Source organism: Lactuca virosa, chromosome 7 (genome assembly GCF_052849685.1).
Source record: "Lactuca virosa cultivar CGN04683 chromosome 7, Lactuca_virosa_CGN04683_v6, whole genome shotgun sequence".
Classification (NCBI taxonomy): domain Eukaryota; kingdom Viridiplantae; phylum Streptophyta; class Magnoliopsida; order Asterales; family Asteraceae; genus Lactuca; species Lactuca virosa.
The window spans coordinates 233,750,883-233,773,901 of NC_136432.1; the positions used below are offsets into that span (position 1 = coordinate 233,750,883).

Below are 23,019 nucleotides of genomic sequence, written 5' to 3' on the forward strand. Positions count from 1 at the left end.
GAGCATTTAAAATAGTTTGTTAACTAAATTTGGTGTTAACCCGTTTTTAATTATATATTTAAATCTCATTTTATATCATTTTATAATTGTTATCTATTTTATTAGATAATTTTATATTAATATAACTGTTATCTATTTAAATTTCAATAGTAAACAGTAATTTAAAAAAAAAATTAATCTGTCAAAAGATCGAGCTTAAAAGATATTAAAACTCACTATTACATATAACCATTTTATGATGTTAGAAAATGCATGCAAGAAAATCTCAGGCAATAGTGTCCACTAAAACCCTCACTTTGAGGGGTTTGGTGCGTTTTTGCAGGAGGGTTCTCTTTTTTCACATTTATATATGTCATTATTAACACTCATTAATTTGCAACCAAAATTTAAATATCAATTTTGTAATTAATTTATCTTTCTGTAACTTCAATCAGTAGCAAATACATAAACTTTTTAATCCTATGTAGTGTAGATTGCCGAACAATAATAACACTCATTAATTTGCAACGAAATTTTAAATAATACTTCACAATAAGAAAAGTTTACATCAAGTAATGAAGGATCAATATACCCAACCTTAATCTCCATTTAATTTGGATAACTAATATCGTCATAATCATCTAATGACAAAAAAACTTCATCCAAACACGAAAGCTCCATCCCATCATCGTCGTGATCATCATTATCATAGTCATGCTCATACACTCGGCATATTACCCAATCCTGAACAAGATACATTGAATAGATGATAAAAATTAAATAAATAAAACCCATTTCATCAAATCATTAAATGGAAATTTTGAAAATAGTAACAACATTTTTTCTGTTAAAGAGATATAGTATCTTTTTATGTTCGTATCTCTTTATTTGTATCCATCTAGCTATTCTTTTATATCTATATATCAATAATATAGGAGTTTTCCACACTCAACCCATTATGAGGTCACATATTTGTCTAATTAACAATTTCAACTGATTTTTAAGTGTATGCTATAAAAAGTGCAACGTTTGACTTCATAATATATAAAATAAATTGTATTGGGATATATCAAGTATTGTTTCGAAACTTATGTAGTCATGAATGTGAGCCATTTCTTTTAAAAATAATTAAATAAGGGTGAATGATGGATTACTTACCATCTTGGAGTTGTCTCTTCTTCTTGATCTAGATGAATTAGCACCATCAGAAACCCTGAATTCTTGCATTATCCAATTGGTTTTTATGCCTTCAGGAGCTTCACCAAGATTAAACACATAATATTTTTTCACGCCAATTCTTTTGCTACCATTTGAACTAATGATTTGTTCATCACCACCACAAGATTTCCAATATCCATTTGCCGTTACTCGATTCTGCGACCTTCTACTGAAAAAATACCATTTCTTACCTTCCACCATAGCCTTACCTGCAAGACCATATGCATGCATGCATATATGTTCATCAACCATAATCTCCTCCATTTCTTTATAACATATATACTGTTAATTTTGGTTTAAAAAAATTTAGATGAAGAAAATAATGAAGATTTCAAGTTACCATCTAAGTCCCAAGGATCATAAGGATAAAGATCAAGATCAGGGATGATGTCGGGGTGGAAAGGCAAGAGAGAGGCTTTACGTTGAAGAAAATGGGCCACGAGTTCTTCGTCGGTAGGACAGAATCGAAAACCAGGTGGCAGGCTAACATTTCTGTTGTCACCCATCTTTACTTGGATAAACTTTATGGGGTTTCTTCAAGATTTAACGCTGATGTAGGGTTGTAAATGTGTCCTAAAAGCCTTCCAATGTATTGATTATATAGTGTTTGAGACACATACACACATACATATACATAAAAAAGTACATATAAAGAAAGTATATGGGAGTGAGAAGGGTTGACGTGAGTTAGAAGTTACGAATCACCACAAAGAGAGGAAAGGGTGGTGTATATATATATATATATATATATATATATATATATATATATATATATATATATATATATATATATATATATATATATATATATATATATAAAAGTTCAATAGAGAACCATAATTATTGGTTTTTAAAGGAACCAAATCATTTTTTTAATTTCTAGAGCTTATTCTTTATCGAAAAAAAAATTTAAAAATATCTAAATTCATATATACTAACATTGTGAATGTGAAAAATATTTTTCGGATTCACCGTGTGAATCCGGATTCACGTTGTGAATTTTCAAAAATTCACATTGTGAATTTGACGTAAAAAAAAAAAATCGAATTTTATATCATTGGAAAAAGGATAAAAAGTTATAAATTTCTGTATTTTTAGTTTTTTTTTGATAAAAAATAAGTTCTAAAAGTTGAAAAAAAGATTGGTTCCTTGGTTAATTATGGTTCTCTATTGAACCTCACCCTATATATATATATATATATATATATATATATATATATATATATATATATATATATATATATATATAGAGAGAGAGAGAGGGTAACGTTCAATACAGAACCATAATTAACAAGGAACCAAAGAACCAATCGTGAACGTCGGAAATCATAATGATTAACGCCAAGGAAATAGATGTACACTTTTACATATGACGCACACACACCGGATTATACCAAAAAATATATCTCCTTACCAAAAAAACTCACTTATTTTTTTTCGTTTAAATTTTTTTTAGGCCACATTTTTTATAAAAAAACCAGAATATACCGTTGTTCTCGATTTTTCGTCCTATTTTCATAGAGATTCATATTGATATATAAAAACAATTTTTTTTTCCGAAAAAAACCCACATCATTTTGTTAGTTTTATCAATATTTAATTTTATTTTTATAAAAAGAAAACTAATTATACCAAAAAAATTAATTTTTTGTACTCTATTAATAAACATCAACACCGACTATAAAAAAAAATTCGATCAGTGTAAATTCACATTGTGAATCTAAACTGTAAATATTTCAAATTTTAACATTCACAATGTGAAAAAACTCGATCAGTTGAGATTCATATTGTGAATATGAAGTACCATTATGCACACTGTGAATCTGAGAAAGTTCACAATGTGAATCTGAACAGGTCACAATATGAATCTGAACAGGTTCACAATGTGAATCTGAACTGAAATATAGGTTTTTTTTTAACATGAATATCAATCTATGTTTAAAAAGTACCAAAAAGTATGAATTTTGATATATTTATTTTTTTTCTATAAAAAAATAGACCTTAACTTTTCAACAAAGAAAATAAAGTGAGTTTTTTTCCAAAAAAAAGTTCGTTTTTTATATATTATAATGGATCTCTATGGAAAGAGGATGAAAAATCGTGAACAACGGTATATTCGATTTTTTTTTCGATAAAAAACATGGCCTAAAAAAAATTTTAAACGAAAATAGGAATTGGGTTTTGTTATAATCCGGTGTATGTGTATCCATTGTAAAAGTCTACAACCCTTTTTTTGCAATTGATCACTTTAAATTTCGACGCTTTGGATTGGTTCATTTGTTCATTGATTAATAATGTTTTTCTCTATTGAACTTTTCTATATATATATATATATATATATATATATATATATATATATATATATATATATATATATATATATATATATATATATATATATATATATAGCCATGTTCTTTTAAAAACCAAAAAGATTTGTTAAAACTTGCAAACTCATAATCAGCTTATCATTTTTCAACACCAAAAATAGTAATTTTCTCCAAATGTTGCGTCTAAGCAATATCTAGGCTAAAAAAAAAAAGTTTTGACGATTTTCTTTTTATTTTTTTATTTTTTTATTTTTTTGTAGGACTGCTGATGAGCACAATCAGCTGTCATATAAACTACTGATGAGGACAATCAGCAGTCACATGGACTGTTGATTGCTCATCAATAGTCCATATGGCTGCTGGTTCTTCACACCTGCATGCAATCCATATGACTGTTGATTGTGCTCATTATCAGTCCATATGACTATTGATTGTGCATAGATGCAAATTTCGAAAGTAAATAAAAAATTTGTCAATTTTTTTAGCCTAAATATGACTTAGACGCACCATTTGGAGAATATTTGTGTTTTTGGTGTTGAAAAATGATGAGTTGATTATGAGTTCGCAAGTTCACATGTTTTTTTTAGTTCTCAACAATAACTGAGCCCTATGTATATATATATATATATATATATATATATATATATATATATATATATATATATATATATATATATATATATATATATATATATATATATATATATATATATGTATTGATTGAAATGTGAGTTACAGAAATGGATGTAAGTATATGAGTACAAATGTTGCAGTAAGTCTAGTTGCGTGAAGTGTGCATAGTATATGTGTAAAAACTCTGATATTTCCCAGATCCTCTTGAATAAGTATCAACACGTTGGTTTGACTTGGTATTTCCGGGTCTTAAGCATGATTGAAACGTTTCTTCATTAAGAATGAGTCTTATGTTGACCATTTTTACACATGCGAGAAATAAATAAGAAATATAGCCGTTAAATTTCATAAGAAAATAATAACAATAATAATCAAGATCCTGACATATGTTTTAGGATCGTTAGATATCTTTGAGATCCGACATCTTGGATAGGATTGAGGATCTTGGCCCTATCAATTTTCCCCAAATTATAACTGCAAAATATTTAAGTTAATTTTGAATATTTAAATGTATAACTTTATTTAAACAGAGATAAGGTTTTTGAAATTCAAAACCTAGTGGATAGAATTTTATCCATTTGATGCTCATGATGACACAGTTAAATCAACTTTCTCTCCTCTATTACTAAGATAAATAGGGGTAAATAGTGAATTACTGCCTCTTACTTCCTTCCGACCATCAATGGCTATCTCCGAAGGTATCTTTCTTACTCCTTCTCTTTTTTTTCCAATCTTTCGACCATGGGGAAAAAGATAGCTCATTTACACGCCAGTATCACTGCCCTTTATGATAATGAATTCAATGATCAAAAGATCCTGGCCTATGATGATGAAGATACCGAGTCCCTAAAAGATAATGGAGATTTTCCTACAGATACACTATCTTGGGTATGCTTCCCTTAATACCCATTTTCTTTGGGTTTGAAATACCCTTTCTTTGGCATTATATCTGAGTTTTTTTTTTGAAATCATTAAGATCTCATATATCCAATGATCTAGGCATAGGCTTAGTTGAGTTGGCTCATGTTTACGATCTTTCCAACTTTGGGAACTCTCGTTTTCTACTCAAGGTTAAACCCTATATAACTCTTCTTGTTCTGAAATCAAAACATAATGATAGACCTTGGAAGGAGAAGTATTTTTTGTGAGGCGTGACTCTATTCTCGATGGGGATCTCCTGCCAAAATCAAAAAATCATTTTCACTTTCTTATTTTGTTTATTGAGATGCAAAGTTCATGTTTGAAGAAGTTTCTCCCTCCGTTGACGATACCGAAGACAAAGTTGCAAAATTTCTCACTCTGTCTGTGGCTGGTAGATCTTTCAAGCTCGAACACTCTAGTCTCCAAGAAGGTTCTTCCACTACTGCTTCAATGGCTACCTGTGAGGATCCTTTTTTTCTTATTATTTGCTTTATTTTTAGGATCCTGCACTAATGAGGATCTTTTTCAATACACAGGATCCAAAGCTACTCACTCCAGCACTCAATTTGTCCTCTCTAATGGAAGATGACATGTCTAGCGGTCTGATCGTGGTTAAGAAGGAAAAGGTTGCCCCCTCTCTTCCTCCGAAGAGGGCTCAAATTGAAATTGATGTAAAGACCCTAGGTTCCCGGAAGAGTTAAACTGGTGAGACAAAAAATATGAGCCTAGAAAATCTCAGAGTCGAGGAGATACTCAAGAAGCGGGTCTCTTTCTTTCAAGTTGTAAGTATTTTTAGAATTCTTATTTTTTCTATCTATATCATGATCTCTCTTTTACTCATGTTGTTCTTGTTTTAGGTCTCCAACCACATTTCCTAGTCCACTGTTGATCTGAAGATCAGGGGTGAGAAGGCCGAGTTAGCCTTAAAGGAGTAGGAGAGGGTTTAGAAGGCCACCAAAGATGATCTCATAATGAGGGTGGAGCTACCGAGCAAAGAGAAGGCCGAGAAAGATGATGAGCATGTTGCGGAGAACGAGGATGTGAAATCTGAGGTGAAGGGTAGTGCTGTTGTGGCGATCTGGGAGGCGAAAATAAAACTCGCAGAGGATGTGGCTAATGCAGGATCCTGGAATGTGGTTGGCTGGCGTGAAGCCCTAGATAAATTAACTGGTAAGCCTGTTAATACGAGTCAGGATCCTATAGGGCAACCGAATTTGGGAGGAGAAGAGAAAGATGCAGAGAAGGTTTTAGGTGATGACAATCATACCGTAGTTTAGGTTTGGTTTGAAAACAATTTGAATGCTTCTGGGACTGTAAGAAATTTTTTTTACTCTTTTTTTGTAGGGTTAGTGGGCAACCCCTTTTATCTGATGCTATGGTTGTTTATCTTTTCTTGCATGGTTGACATGATTGATGTGGTTGTAGTAGTATGTTTTCTAAGGATCCCTAGACTATTAGGATCCTAAAGAGTTTAGATTTTACAAGAACTCTTAGGATCATAATAATCTTTATCTGCGTAGGATTTTTAAACAATTAGGATCCTTAAAGAGACAAACCTTTAGTTATAATGTAGGAAAGTATTTTTTTTAAGAAACAAGGATAGATAGAACTTAATGACCCTTAGGTTTAGTTTTGACCTTTTGAAGACTTTTGACTTAGGAGAGGTTTCGTATTGTAAGTCCTTTAGTTTCCTATGATCTTGAAGCTCGTATAGGGAATGATTCCTCTGAAGATAATCCAACTTAGGAATTTGCTGTGGAAAATCTGTATTTAGCTTCTACAGGGGAAAATCCCAATTTTAAGAAATACTGGGGAATATCCCAACTTAAGAAATACTGGGGAAAATCCCAACATAAGAAAATAAATGGGGAAAATCTCAACTTAAATATTCTGAGGAAGATCCCAACTTAGGATATATTGGGGAAGATCCCAACATAAGATAACATGACAATGTTATAAACCGTAGATTAAACGTTAGTCTCTTAACATATGCTCAGAAATAAGAGGGTTTCCAAGTCACTAAAGCGTGAAATGATCCCATTACTCACATCCCATAGTAAGATATCATGAGTCCAAGCGAGGTGTAGAAACCTAAACTCGTGAGAAAGAGGTCATTAAGTCTTTAAACCTTAGAGGGGATTAAGCACCCTTAGTCGGAGGAGATATGATCAATCTTTATTCGTAGCAACTAGGATCCTTGAGTTTCTGCATGTTGCAAATATTAGCTTGTGCTGGGCGTTAACCTAGCTAACGCCCCTCCGGTGCTTAAGTCAATAATAGTTTTTTTAAGAAAAAAGTAAATAAAAGAATTTAAAAGAAAGTAAAGGGTAAAGAATGCGTACCTCGAATATGTTGGAAAATGAAAGATTTAACTTACATGAAATATACTTTTAGGTGTATAGCATTCCATGATCTTGGCAAGATGTCTCCTTCTAGGGTAGCCAACCAATATGCCTCCTTTCGTGCTTTTGAATCAATAAGATATGGCCCTTCCTGTTTTGGTGCCAATTTGCCTGCATTTGGATCCTTTGTATTTTGCAATGTTTTTTTCTAAGGACCAAGTCACCTAACAGGAATCTTCTGACTTTGATATTTTTATTGTATGCTTTGGCGATCCTTTGTTGTTAAGCAAGAATGCGGATCCTAGAAAGATCCATGAGTTCATTGACAGTGTCGAGATCCTGGGCTAAGATCTCATCGTTGTTCTCATGATTTTGGAATTGGTATATTGCCATTGGGATCACCACTTCAGTTGGAATCATGGCGTTTGTTCTGAACACCAAGGAATACAGAGTCTGACCTGTTGCTATTTTTGATGTAGTCCTATCCGCCCATAGGACGAAAGGAAGTTCCTCAGCCCATCTTCCTTTATTTTCATCTAACATTTTATTCAAGTTGTTGATTATGATCTTGTCACTAGATTCTGCTTGACCATTAGCTTGAGGATGAACATGAGTGGATGTTATCATTTTAATTCCTCAACTGGTGAAAAGTATCTAGTTCTTTTTCTTATGAATTAGGATCCGTTATTGCATATGAATTCGGTCGGGATCCCGAAGCTAGTCATGATATTACATTTGATGTCCTTGTCACTTACTTGAACAAAGGCTTCAACCTCTATCCATTTTGAGAAATAGTCTGTCATTAGTAGCATGACGACCTTTCCAACAGGAGCCTCTGGTAACTTGCCAACTATATCTATGATTGGTTATGAGCATAACTACAAATCCTATGTGTTCATGCAACCCTATAATTAAGGATCTAGGTTTTCACTAGTTGAACATGTTGTAACGACCCAATTTTACAAAGAATTTTTTTCATTTTTAATTAGTCAACCATTTTTCATAAAACATAAAGATTCCGATAATTGTTTTCAAAACCACAAACATCACAACATATTATTTTCAAAACATCAGAGTGTCCCCCAAACCAGATCGGAAAAGAGAGATAGTGTCACACCCCAAAACCGGAATGACGGAAACGTTCAGGGGTGGAGGACGTCATGTTCAGTATCACAACAATGCAAAGTAGTAAACAAGCAACAACATCATCCATTGCATTAATAATATAATTTCATACAAGTGTGTTCTGTCAAGTTATATAGACACCAAAAATATACATCAAAAATAAAAGATAAGTCTTGAACGAGCTCCATCTTCTCAGAACCTGGCACCGGTACCTGTCTACTGGTGACCTGAGAATACAAGTTATTTTGAAAGAGTTTATCAGCTTTAAAGCTGGTGAGTTCATAAGTATATTAGTGTCTGTATTTGTATGAAAGTGTTTGTAAGTCTGTAATGTATAAGTTTTGTAAAAGTTTGTAATTGTTTGAACTCTCCTAGAAAACCCTATGTTTCCTACTAAAAGTAGCCTTCTACCAAGGCATCTAGTATCTGTGTGTGTGCCTCTTGTAAGAGTGTGTATTTTCCCAAATCTGACTATCATTAACAAAAAATATAGTTCTTACATTATTGTTTATTGTGTGAATATCACAAAGTAAATGTAAAGGGAAAATGAAATAGTACTGTAGTGTTGTATTAAGTAACTACTACTGTACTAATTACTTTAAACTATTTGTTATTTAAAGTACCATGTGATCGGCCTGTATCCTGCTACCGACTCTATTGTAAAACGACGATGTAAGACGTCGTAAGAAATGACGTTTGGCACCCGTAGACTTGCAAGTCCCACTGTAGCGAGCAGCAAGGTGTAGGATAGTCAATACAGTATAGATCTATACACAAACTCATACGCTCCCCAATTAAGGAGATTCTGGATAGAAAACGGGTCATGACAGGTAGTGCCATGCCCCCGTTAAGTGGCTCACATAACTGTAAGTAATGTATATGTATATGTATATGTATGTGCTAGCTGTATTGTGTGTTCTTTCTCTGTCTAGCTTGTATGTTTTGTTTCTCATCACTGTGTATTATGTTTGTTTCTCATCACTATGTATTATGTTTGTTTCTCATCACTATGTATTATGTTTGTTTCTCATCACTATGTATTATGTTTGTTTCTCATCACTATGTATTACTCATGAATGAACTGACTCATTGTATGTTTCATTGTTCTAGTAATAGTATCTTCCTAAACTATACCTATTATAGTTTACTAGTAATGTTGTTTGTGTATATGAACATGTTTGTATACCTTTGCTACCCAAAGGCATTGAACTCAAGGAAAGAAGTAACCTTTTATATCTATACACATATACATGATATATAACTAGGATTCAAACGACCTTCGGAAAAATAACCCGAATACCCTAAGTCCACAACAAAACAAGGAACAGGAAGTAAGGTGAGCTATCAGTCCTAAGTCCTTCCAATCCTACTTATATAATTATATCCATATAGGTACACAGAATATAAGTTAAAAGAGTTTAATAAAAGTATTTGATAAGTAAAAGAGTTTGTAAAACAGTTTGAAGTAAAACAGTTTGATAACACAGTTTGAAAAGTAAGAAATCCACTTGTTTGGTAGTTATTAATCACATGTGATTGATATAATAACTATAATAGTTCAACTTGTATCCCCCCATAAAAGCATTTAAAAACATTTAAAAGGTTAATTAAGGGGTATGAACTCACCTGTAGTGAGTGGTTTGGATGAACGGAATGCATAGGATGCTAGGTGTCAAGTGAAGACTTGTACACACACGATGATCCTAGTTAACATATAATATCACATATATGTATCCAATTAGTCTTTAAACAACTAATTAACGAAGTTAAGACATCCTAGGACATGTAAAACACCTTATATAAGTGCTATAAGTCCTAAGGATTGCATCTAAGTGTTGTAGGACATTGCTATGGAGTTTAGGGTTCAAGGGAACCCTTTATTTGAGTTTACGGTTTTGTGACCATAACTCATTGAGTTTACGGTCGTAAACTCATGTTTCTTGACCATTTTGCGTTTTGAAGCCTTAAAGATCACAATAAGCATTCCTACTTCATGTTTAAGCCTTAGGAAGAGATTAGGGCACCATTTCACTCCTTTTAGGAGTTTACGGTCCCTGGACCATTTCCCTTTCGGTTTACGGCCGTAAACCCAAATGTTTTATGGTTTTATGATGTTTTCAAGTACTAAGCACATCAAGGAAGGGATCTAGGCTAGTTTCCAAGGCTTAGAAGGGACTAGGGCACCTTTTGGCACCCTTTTTAGGGTTTACGGTCCAAGAACACCTTGGACCGTAAACACCTTTGATCCTTGGTTTCTTGGATGTTTTCATGATGTTTAGAAGTGTAAAAAGCTCTATAATACTCTAGGATAGAAGTACTTACTAGGTAGAAGCTTGAAAAGGTGCTAAAAGTCCAAGAACACTAGTGTGTGTTCTTGGTGAAACTTGAAGATCTACACTTTTGGAATGATTTCACGGATAGAATCATGTTAGAAACACTTACAATGTTGAAGATCAAGAAGAAAAGTCGATGATACTTGAGATTTGGATCTTGAAATTGTGAAAAGTGATAAATAATGACTAAGTGTCATATTTATACCCTCTTTTAGGGTTTACGGCCGTAAACACCATTGTTTAGGCCGTAAACTCCAAACTCTTGGAGTTTTGGAATAATATTGTTGCACAATAAACCCTAGGGCATCCGCTCTCCTGTTATCTCCTGAAGTACTAATCTTAAAATACTCAAACGTATTGCAAAAAGCTTGAAAATTAGCAGAAACAGTTTTGACTCCTATTGAAGTGAATGATTGTACAGAAGAGAAATTTCGGGTTGTCACAGATAGAGTGCACGCCGCATCATCATGCCTTGCCTTTACCCTTGTACTCCGATGTACCTGAAACAAATCCACAAACAGTAAGCTGAAAGCTTAGTGAGTCCCCCAGAGCATAGCCCACACAAACCACATAACACAATCCACAAACAAGAGTCTCGTCGGATAGACACTTTTTCAAGTTCGAGACGTGGAAAGTAGAATGTACGTTACTGAGTTCGCGTGGTAAGTTAAGTTTGTAAGCTACAGGGCCGATTCTTGCGAGAAACTCGAAAGGCCCTATGTACCTTGGATTTAGCTTTCCATGCTTTCCGAAGCGTATCAAGCCCTTCCAAGGTGAGACCTTCAATAGAACACGGTCGTCCACCTGGAATTCCAACGGTTTCCTTCGTTTATCAGCATAGCTTTTCTGTCGGTCTCTAGAGGCTTTCAATCGTTCACGAATCTGAACGATCTTCTCTGTCGTTTCCCGAATGATCTCCGGACCTGTGAGAGTGCTTTCAGGAACTCGTCCTTTAGCTAACTGGGTATCTCCCACCTCAGCACATCACAGAGGGGATCTGCACTTTCATACATAGAGGGCCTCGAATGGAGCAGCCTTTATGCTCGTATGATAACTGTTGTTGTAGGAAAATTCGACGAGGGGTAAATGAGTATCCCATGCTTTCCCAAAGTCGATCACACAGGCTCGCAACATATCTTCCAAGGTTTGGATAGTTCTCTCACTTTGCCCGTCTGTCTGTGGATGGTAGGCTGTACTCATGTCCAGCCTAGTTCCTAGGGAACTTTGTAACAACTGCCAGAACCTCGAAGTGAATCTACTATCTCTGTCTGAGATAATGGATATGGGAACACCGTGCAGTCGTATAATCTCCCTAATGTAAGTTCTTGTAAGTTTCTCCATCTTGTCTGTTTCCTTGATAGGCAGGAAGTGTGCGGACTTGGTCAATCTGTCGACGATGACCCATATGGTATCAAGTCCACCCGTTGTCTTGGCCAACTTGGTTATGAAGTCCATAGTAATCCGCTCCCACTTCCATTCTGGTATCTCTGGCTGTTGTAGTAGACCGGAGGGTTTCTGGTATTCGACCTTGACCTTTGTGTAAGTAAGGCATTTACTCACGAAGGTAGCAATCTCTGCTTTCATGTTAGTCCACCAGTATAACTTTTTAAGATCCCGATACATCTTATCTGAACCCGGGTGGACGGAATAACGAGTGTTGTGCGCCTCATTCATGACCAAGTCTCTGAAACCACCGCGTTTCGGGGTCCAGATCCGATCCATGAGAAAATAAGCCCCGACACCCTTAACCTCCAAGTTCTTATCCATCCCTCTCAGGGATTCACCCGCCACATTTTCATGTTTCAAAGCGTCGAGCTGAGCCTCCTTAATTTGCATGGACAAGTTTGAATAGATAGTCATAGTCAATGATTTGACTCTACGACCAGAATATTCTTTCCGACTTAGGGCGTCAGCTACTACGTTGGCTTTACCCGGATGATAACGAATTTCACATTCGTAATCACTGAGTAGCTCGACCCACCGTCGTTGTCTCATGTTGAGCTCTTTCTGGTCGAATATATGTTGTAGGCTCTTATGGTCTGTAAAGATTATGCTCTTTGTACCGTACAGGTAGTGTCTCTAGATCTTCAGAGCAAACACAACTGCTCCTAGCTCAAGATCGTGGGTAGTGTAGTTGACCTCATGTGTCTTTAGTTGTCTCGAGGCATAGGCGATGAGCTTACCTTGCTGCATCAGAACACATCCGAGCCCTTGATTCGACGCATCGCAATAGACAATGAAGTCTTTTATCCCTTAGGGGAGGGATAGTATTGGTGCGGTGCACAAGGCTCTTTTGAGCGTTTGGAACACTCTCTCCTGCTTCTCTTCCCAGTCAAAGGCCACGCCCTTCTGGGTCAGTGTTGTAAGAGGTTTCGTAATGCAGGAGAAGTTCCGAATGAACCTGCGATAGTAGCTAGCGAGGCCTAGAAATTGATGAATTTCTGTAGGTGTCTTCGGTGCTGAACAGTTCTCAATGGCTTTAATTTTGGAAGGGTCCACGTGTATTCCCTCTTCGCTAACCACGTGCCCTAAGAATTCGACTCGTCGGATCCAAATTTCGCATTTCGAGAACTTCGCATAGAGCTTCTCAGAACGAAGGGTTTCTAAGACTAGTCGTAGATGTTGACTATGCTCCTCCTTACTACGAGAGTAGATAAGTATGTCATCGATGAAGACGATGACGAACTGATCCAAGTAAGGACGACACACCCTATTCATTAAGTCCATGAATACTGCAGGTGCGTTTGTTAATCCGAACGGCATCACTACGAATTCGTAGTGCCCATAACGAGTTCGGAAGGCTGTCTTCGAAACATCCTCCCCTAGCACTCGTAGTTGGTGATATCCAGACCTTAAGTCGATTTTTGAAAAGAAGTTCGCCCCTTGAAGTTGATCGAATAAATCGTCAATCCGAGGCAAAGGATAACGATTTTTGATGGTCAGTTTGTTGAGCTCCCTGTAGTTTATGTACATACGAAACGATCCGTCTTTCTTCTTAACGAACAAGACTGGAGCTCCCCAGGGTGAGAAGCTTGGTCTTATAAAGCCCTTGCTGAGCAGTTCGTTAAGTTGACAGGACAGTTCTTGCATCTATGCAGGTGCTAGACGATAGGGCGATTTGGCTACGGGAGTAGCCCCTGGAACTAAGTCGATTCGAAACTCGACTTGACGTTGTGGAGGTAATCCTGGGTGTTCTTCTGGAAAGATGTCGGGAAAGTCGCGTACTACTGGAATGTTCTGAATGTCTTTCGTTTCTTGGCTCACATCGACCACATGAGCAAGGAATGCGTGACATTCCTTTCGCAAGAATTTCTGAGCTTGAATGCTCGAGATGATACGAAGGTTCGTGCTGGGTTTGTCGCCATATACTACTAGAGTTTCGCCAGACGACAGATTAAGGCGTATAGCCTTTTCGTAACACATGATGTCAGCACGATGATGACTCAACCAATCCATGCCGATAATGACGTCGAAACTTTTAATAGAAACCGGCATGAGGTCGATCGAAAATGAATGGCTATCAAGTGTTAGGGTACACCCTATGAACATATTGCTAGAGCTCTCTGTCTTTCGATTAGCCATTTCTACAGTGAACGGTTCTTTAAGTGCTCGTGATTTTTGCTTAAGTAAATGAGCAAATTTTTGATTCACAAAACTCCTCTCCGCTCCACTATCAAACAAAATGCATGCATAAGAGTTATCGAGGAGAAACGTACCAGTGACCACTGTGGGGTCGGCAACCGCTTCCTCATGGCCTATGGCCAGAACTCTTGCCACTCCACCGTCATTACCTTCCTTCGGGAAGTTCCTTTTGTAGTGGTCCACCTCGCCACAACCATAGCAAGTTTGGCTCACACCAACGCCGGGGACTTGGGTGATTGGCCTCGCCGGAGCTTTGCAGAGACGGGCAGTGTGTCCCTTCCTGTTGCAGTTCAAACACTGCATTTCCCGGCAGGCTCCTACATGGTGGAAGTTGCACTTGTTGCACTTGGGCAAACTTCCAGCGTACTGCTTTACCGGAGCAGCAGCGGCAGGTGCTATCGCAGCATGAACTGCCATGACCTGCTGCTTTTTGGCAGCCTTTGTCTTTCTCTTGTCATCCCAAAATTTCCGCTTGGAATCAGTGGTTCTGACGGGTTCTGAGATGGCCAGGGTTGTTGTTGTGGCCGGGGTACGAACCTCATGGTCTATGAGCCGCTGTGCCAATCGCTTGGCACTATCAAATGTAGTGGGTTTTGAAGCCAAAACATTTCCCTGGAATAGAGGCACCAGCCCCCATATGTATCTTTCAATCTTCTTCCCCTCTGTATGAACCATGTTGGGACAGAGGGCCACCAGTTCACAGAACCTGGCGGTGTAGGAGACTATGTTGGAGCCCTTCATGATTAGTCTCCACAGTTCTTTCTCTAGCTTTTGGATTTCGCCCCTCGGGCAGTACTCCTCAACCATTAGCTCTCTCAGAGCTTCCCAACCCATAGCATTTGCCACTATAAGGGATAGTGACTTGACATGGCTATTCCACCATGTCAGGGCTTTTGACTCGAAGGTGCAAGCAGCAAACTTGACCTTGCTTCCCTCCGGGCATGAGCAGATCTCAAAGACCGACTCTGTCTTTTCGAACCATTGCGATAGGGCAATGACTCCGCCAGTCCCTTTAAAGGACAATGGTTTGCAGTTTGTGAAGTCCTTGTAGGAGCACTCTCTGGAGCGCACAGAAATTTCACCATGAGTAGATAGGACAAGAGTTCCTTCCCCATTGGAACCCGAAGAATGATATTGAGCCATGGCTGTAGCCACAGCTGTAGCTACAGCAGCATTCAGGGCTGCCGTGTCGAATTGAGGAGCAGGTGGTGTCGGTGCGGGAGGATCATGTCTTGTCGATTTACGTGGAGGCATCTTTTAACTATAAGTTTAGAAAGATGAAGATATTGATAAGAATTTAATAGGAAGTAGATAAGAATGACTCATGGACTAACTCTCCATAGTCCAACAGCACAAATGAATAACACGATTGATTGTAAACGAAAGCATTTAGATATAATTTCCATGAGATTAGATATCTGTCAAAAATACTGGGATTACAGATATAATGAGTTCGGGAAAAATGACCTAGAAGTAGGTCTTACATCAACCAAGATGAAAATTTTTGACAGACTACTACCAAATCAAGACCTAACGGGTCTAAGATTTACAAAGATAGGAAATTAGACTAAAGTTTTTACACTAACTAGGTTACATCCAAAAGAGAAGTCGATGAGACTCTAACGGTGACGAGAACTACTAGAGTGAGTTCTTGAATCCGACAGTAGACGTTCTATGTCTCTCATGCGCCTATCAGATCTTCCTTGCTGAGCTTGAAGTTCCCTGACTTTAGCTTGGGTTTCAGCAAGTTCCCTCTGTAGAACTGCATTGCGGACCTGAGTCCTTTCATGAGCAGACTCTAGTTGGCGAATGTGGACAGTGTTAACGCCAGAGTTGGCGTTAATCTCCACTACTCGGTCGATAGCTGCTCGACCTTGCTCGGTGTTCCGAGCAATCCTACGGACCATTATGGGTAGGACCCTGTCAGTTGAACCTCCCTCAGTGAGGTTGTAGAAGCTTCTGTCTCCATTGTAGGGTATCGGTTGACCCTGTTCCTGACTCCATCTGTTCAAGTTTGTGGCCCACAGAGGAGTGGGTCCTTGAAATGCTGGACGATGGTTCAGGTTTGGGTCTTGAGCAGCTGGGGGTAGGTTGTTGACTTCAGGCTCTGAGTCAGAACCATCAGAAAAGCCTTCAGCTTCGTGATCATCCAAAGGGATTGGGTGATCATCTTCTGGCTCTTCTCCCAGCCATCCTGCATTGCCGTTGTTGGGATAGTACGGGTCTCCGGGAAAATGGAATCCAGCCATTATATCTACGCGAGAAAAGGGATAAGGAAATAATCAATAGACGAACTAACTAGATAATTATAAGATGATCTTTATCAGTTACTCCAACATTTGCGTAGTGCATACCAGTCATAGGTAACCTAGACAGGCTAGACCTTTGAATAAGTGACCCTAACTCTAAGCCCACAACCAAACAAGGAACAGGAAGTAGAGGAAATATCACAAATTCTATGTCTATGCCATCCTAGTTACCTATAACCTTAATGTATCCACCCCGAAACTATTGACATACCAATAAAGACCTTTTTAGTTCTCAGATAAGTAATTAATAGTCACACAAAATACTCCTATAGTATTTTAAGTTTATGCTCTGTTCTACTGTTCTCGTTGTAGTAGTGTTGGTAAGTTTTTAGACTTGTTGCAACCTCACAACCATACTTAGGCACAAGCTAATCACTCCTCAGATAATGTAGTTGATCAGGCTACATCTTCCCAGGGTTGACCATATGTCTCTAAGTCTACTTGTGCTGTCCAACAATCGTAATACTTTTGTTCTGTCCTAGTGACACTGATTTTAGTATGAATGCAGGTATGCATACTTGGTTAAATATTTTATTATTTAAAAGTATAAACTCTTTATCAGAGTATTTTAATCCCGCTGTGTTTATAGTTCGTATATCTTTTATGGGTTGATACACTCGGTTCACTATAAACAATGCTCTGATACCAATCTGTCACACCCCAAAACCGGAACGGCGGAAACGTTCGGGGGTGGAGGACGTCATGTTCAGTATCACAACAATGCAAAGTAGTAAACAAGCAACAACATCATCCATTGCATTAATAATATAATTTCATACAAGTGTGTTCTGTCAAGTTATATAGACACCAAAAATATACATCAAAAATAAAAGATGAGTCTTGAACGAGCTCCATCTTCTCAGAACCTGGCACCGGTACCTGTCTACTGGTGACCTGAGAATACAAGTTATTTTGAAAGAGTTTATCAGCTTTAAAGCTGGTGAGTTCATAAGTATATTAGTGTCTGTATTTGTATGAAAGTGTTTGTAAGTCTGTAATGTATAAGTTTTGTAAAAGTTTGTAATTGTTTGAACTCTCCTAGAAAACCCTATGTTTCCTACTAAAAGTAGCCTTCTACCAAGGCATCTAGTATCTGTGTGTGTGCCTCTTGTAAGAGTGTGTATTTTCCCAAATCTGACTATCATTAACCAAAAATATAGTTCTTACATTATTGTTTATTGTGTGAATATCACAAAGTAAATGTAAAGGGAAAATGAAATAGTACTGTAGTGTTGTATTAAGTAACTACTACTGTACTAATTACTTTAAACTATTTGTTATTTAAAGTACCATGTGATCGGCCTGTATCCTGCTACCGACTCTATTGTAAAACGACGATGTAAGACGTCGTAAGAAATGACGTTTGGCACCCGTAGACTTGCAAGTCCCACTGTAGCAAGCAGCAAGGTGTAGGATAGTCAATACAGTATAGATCTATACACAAACTCATACGCTCCCCAATTAAGGAGATTCTGGATACAAAACGGTTCATGACAGGTAGTGCCATGCCCTCGTTAAGTGGCTCACATAACTGTAAGTAATGTATATGTATATGTATATGTATGTGCTAGCTGTATTGTGTGTTCTTTCTCTGTCTAGCTTGTATGTTTTGTTTCTCATCACTGTGTATTATGTTTGTTTCTCATCACTATGTATTATGTTTGTTTCTCATCACTATGTATTATGTTTGTTTCTCATCACTATGTATTATGTTTGTTTCTCATCACTATGTATTACTCATGAATGAACTGACTCATTGTATGTTTCATTGTTCTAGTAATAGTATCTTCCTAAACTATACCTATTATAGTTTACTAGTAATGTTGTTTGTGTATATGAACATGTTTGTATACCTTTGCTACCCAAAGGCATTGACTGAAGGAAAGAAGTAACCTTTTATATCTATACTCATATACATGATATATAACTAGGATTCAAACGACCTTCGGACAAATAACCCGAATACCCTAAGTCCACAACCAAACAAGGAACAGGAAGTAAGGTGAGCTATCAGTCCTAAGTCCTTCCAATCCTACTTATATAATTATATCCATATAGATACACAGAATATAAGTTAAAAGAGTTTAATAAAAGTATTTGATAAGTAAAAGAGTTTGTAAAACAGTTTGAAGTAAAATAGTTTGATAACACAGTTTGAAAAGTAAGAAATCCACTTGTTTGGTAGTTATTAATCACATGTGATTGATATAATAACTATAATAGTTCAACTTGTATCCCCCCATAAAAGCATTTAAAAACATTTAAAAGGTTAATTAAGGGGTATGAACTCACCTGTAGTGAGTGGTTTGGATGAACGAAATGTATAGGATGCTAGGTGTCAAGTGAAGACTTGTACACACACGATGATCATAGTTAACATATAATATCACATATATGTATCCAATTAGTCTTTAAACAACTAATTAACGAAGTTAACACATCCTAGGACATGTAAAACACCTTATATAAGTGCTATAAGTCCTAAGGATTGCATCTAAGTGTTGTAGGACATTGCTATGGAGTTTAGGGATCAAGGGAACCCTTTATTTGAGTTTACGGTTTTGTGACCATAACTCATTGAGTTTACGGTCGTAAACCCATGAGCTTACGGCCGTAAACTCATGTTTCTTGACCATTTTGCGTTTTGAAGCCTTAAAGATCACAAGAAGCATTCCTACTTCATATTTAAGCCTTAGGAAGAGATTAGGGCACCATTTCACTCCTTTTAGGAGTTTACGGTCCCTGGACCATTTCCCTTTGGGTTTACGGCCGTAAACCCAAATGGTTTATGGTTTTATGATGTTTTCAAGTGCTAAGCACATCAAGGAAGGGGTCTAGGCTAGTTTCCAAGGCTTAGAAGGGACTAGGGCACCTTTTGGCACCCTTTTTAGGGTTTACGGTCCAAGAACACCTTGGACCGTAAACACCTTTGATCGTTGGTTTCTTGGGTGTTTTCTTGATGTTTAGAAGTGTAACAAGCTCTATAATACTCTAGGATAGAAGTACTTACTAGGTAGAAGCTTGAAAAGGTGCTAAAAGTCCAAGAACACTAGTGTGTGTTCTTGGTGTTCTTGGTGAAACTTGAAGATCTACACTTTTAGAATGATTTCACGGATGGAATCATGTTAGATCACTAGTGTGTGTTCTTGGTGTTCTTGGTGATACTTGAGATTTGGATCTTGAAATTGTGAAAAGTGATAAATAATGACTAAGTATCATATTTATACCCTCTTTTAGGGTTTACGGCCGTAAACACCTTTGTGTTAGGCCATAAACTCCAAACTCTTGGAGTTTTGGAATAATATTGTTTCACAATAAACCCTAGGGCATCCTCTCTCCTGTTATCTCCTGAAGTACTAATCTTAAAATACTAAAACTTATTCCAAAAAGCTTGAAAATTAGCAGAAACAGTTTTGACTCCTATTGAAGTGAATGGTTGTACATAATAGAAATTTCGGGTTGTCACAGATAGAGTGCACGCCGCATCATCACGCCTTGCCTTTACCCCTGTACTCCGATGTACCTGAAACAAATCCACAAACAGTAAGCTGAAAGCTTAGTGAGTCCCGCAGAGCATACCCCACACAAACCACATATCATATTAGCTATAAAGCTACCTCTACCACATACCACATGTCAGTTAGCCATGAGCTATCTCTACCGTTAGCCATAAAGGTTGTCTCTACCATTAGCCATAAGGCCATCTCTACCACTAGCCGTAAGGCTATCTCCACCGTTAGCCACGAAGGCTATCTCTACCACATATCATGCACACATACATATCACACCTCTACATAACAAGGAAACAAACTATCACAAAATGGGCCGGCCTTGGTGCCTTAGACCCATTGGTATGGTGAGAAAACTCACCTCACAAGGCTGAATCGGCAACTGAATTCAAGTATACCCTATGATTTTCTTCCCAACTGCCTATAATGAATGAATAAATAACTCAGCACAATCGCATAAATACCCCCCCCCCCAAGGGTCAACCCTGGTCAAAGTTAAAGTCTATAGTCATGGTCAACAATCCATATTGACCTTGACTCGTCGAGTACAATCATTCACTCGTCGGGTTCCCTGCTTAACTCGTCGACTCGCTGAGTCACCCGAGGGACTCGTCGAGTTCCTTAGTGTGTACGGACGTACACCTCTGACCGTAAATCCTTGGCCGAACACCCTTGGCCGTACACTCTTGGCCGTACACCCTTGGCCGTACACGAGAAAACCCTCTCGACTCGCCGAGTCTCTTGCACGACTCTCCAACTCCCTGTTAGTCCATTATGTTTACGGCCTCTTCCAGTAGGACTCAAGGCCCCAAACGTTATATCTATACTCTATTAGCGTGGATAACTCGTAAAGTTGCAAACTTTACGTGCATGAAAAGCCTCACATGGCCATAATCATCAAAACTAACCTTCCAACAAGGTTTTCATGCATGGAGAGAAAAGGGCTTAATAAAGGGTGCAACTTTATGATACTTGGGACCTAAGAAGGTCCAGATGTGGAACCATATCCTTGTGATATGTCCAGATCTAAGGTTTCTTCTATTTCCTTAAAGTTGGTTACAATTCTCAAATAGAATCTAGGCTCATGGTGACAGATTCATACCTCAATTTAATGTCTAAGATGAAATAGATGCTTGATAAACACTTCTCCCTTGATAATTCCTCTTCAAACTTGGAATCCTCCCCAAAATCTCAAGGAAAAGCTCTCAATTGGTCTTACTTCACTCACAAGAGGGTGTGCGGCCGTAAACGTTCCTGCTAAGGTGCTTAGGGAGGCTACTGGGGCGGATAATGACGTTTATATAGGGGAAACCCAAAATTTATGGTTTTCTTTAAACAGCTCGGACTCGCCGAGTCGGACGTCGACTCGCCGAGTCGGTCCCGTTCCGTGTTTCATGATCTCACGACCCTACTCGACGAGTTGACCTCCCAACTCGCCGAGTCCATGCATAAATCCTTTCCAACTTAAACTAGGTGTTACAAGTCTCCCCCACGTGAACTAGACTTGGTCCTCGAAGTCTGCTGATCCAAACAATTCTGGGTAATGCTCTCGCATCTCCTCTTCCGGCTCCCAAGTCCATTCGGAGCCCTTCCGATCTTGCCATTGCACTTTCACCAGTCTTACTTCCTTATTCTAAAGAGCCTTCGTCTTCCTATCTAAGATGGCAACGTGCTTCTCGATGTAGTTCAAGCTCTCATCCACCTGGATATCTCCCAATGAGATAATTGCAGCCTCGTCTGTGACACACTTCTGGAGTTGCGACACATGGAACGTGTTGTGAATCTGGCTATGCTCCTCTGGCAGATCCAAGCGATATGCTACTTTGCCTACCCGGGCCGTGATCCTGAACGGGCCTATATACTGAGGCCCCAACTTGCCCCTCTTCCAAAACCCGATGATCCCTTTCCAGGGCGACACCTTCAGCAACACGAAATCCCCCACCTGAAACTCAAGATCTGATCTCCGTCGGTGGGCATAGCTTTTCTGACGGCTCTGCGCGACCCGCAACCGGTCGCGCACTTGCTGAATCAACCCAGTAGTCTTGAGCACTACTTCAGTGCTTCCCATGACCCGGTGTCCAACCTCGTCCCAACAAACCGGGGTCCTACACCTCCGTCCATATAACATCTCAAACGGAGCTCGATCGATACTAGCATGATAACTGTTATTGCACGAAAACTCTGTCAGTGGGAGATACGTATCCCAACTCCCTCCAAAATCCAACACATAGGCCCGCAACATATCCTCCAGTGTTTGGATCATTCTCTCACTCTGACCGTCGGTCTGGGGGTCGTACGCCGTGCTAAAATGTAGCTGAGTGCCCAATTCCTCGTGGAATTTCTTCCAGAACCTGGATGTGAACCGAACATCACGATCCGAGACTACCGACACAGGAACCCCATGTCTAGACACTACCTCACGCATGTAAATATCCGCCAACTTCTCTGCGGATATACTTTCTGATATCGGAATGAAATGGGCAATCTTCGTCAGTCTATCCACAATCACCCATATGGCATCCACACCCCTCGCCGTCCTTGGCAACTTTGTAATGAAGTCCATCATGATCTCCTCTCAATTCCACATGGGAATGGGTAGCGACTGGACCTTACCATGAGGCCGCTGATGCTCGGCCTTGACCTTCCTGCAGGTCAAGCACCGCTCTACAAACCACGCA

The 23,019-nt window shown here is 38.3% G+C and overlaps 2 protein-coding genes across 2 annotated transcripts; both read right to left on the reverse strand.

Moving 5' to 3' along the window:
* Nucleotides 1-500: 500 nt before the first annotated feature.
* Nucleotides 501-1,891, reverse strand: LOC145125154 (NAC domain-containing protein 104-like). Its single transcript, XM_079060643.1, has 3 exons — nucleotides 1,538-1,891; nucleotides 1,138-1,406; nucleotides 501-723 (listed from the first exon to the last, which is right to left on the reverse strand). The coding sequence occupies exons 1-3, from the start codon at nucleotides 1,701-1,703 to the stop codon at nucleotides 589-591; spliced, it is 570 nt and encodes a 189-aa protein (XP_078916769.1). The 5' UTR covers nucleotides 1,704-1,891; the 3' UTR covers nucleotides 501-588.
* A 5,814-nt stretch (nucleotides 1,892-7,705) lies between these two features.
* LOC145127642 (uncharacterized) lies at nucleotides 7,706-8,050 on the reverse strand. Its single transcript, XM_079062796.1, has one exon. The coding sequence runs from the start codon at nucleotides 8,048-8,050 to the stop codon at nucleotides 7,706-7,708; it is 345 nt and encodes a 114-aa protein (XP_078918922.1).
* Nucleotides 8,051-23,019: the final 14,969 nt, after the last annotated feature.

Coding starts and splice junctions, on each gene's coding strand:
- LOC145125154 (XM_079060643.1), bottom strand. CDS start 1,703: ATGGGTGACAACAGAAATGTTAGCCTGCCACCTGGTTTTCGATTCTGT. Junction 1,407..1,537: donor TGATCCTTGGGACTTAGATG/GTAACTTGAAAT, acceptor ATGGTCTTGCAG/GTAAGGCTATGGTGGAAGGT. Junction 724..1,137: donor GAAGAGACAACTCCAAGATG/GTAAGTAATCCA, acceptor TATCTTGTTCAG/GATTGGGTAATATGCCGAGT.
- LOC145127642 (XM_079062796.1), bottom strand. CDS start 8,050: ATGATAACATCCACTCATGTTCATCCTCAAGCTAATGGTCAAGCAGAA.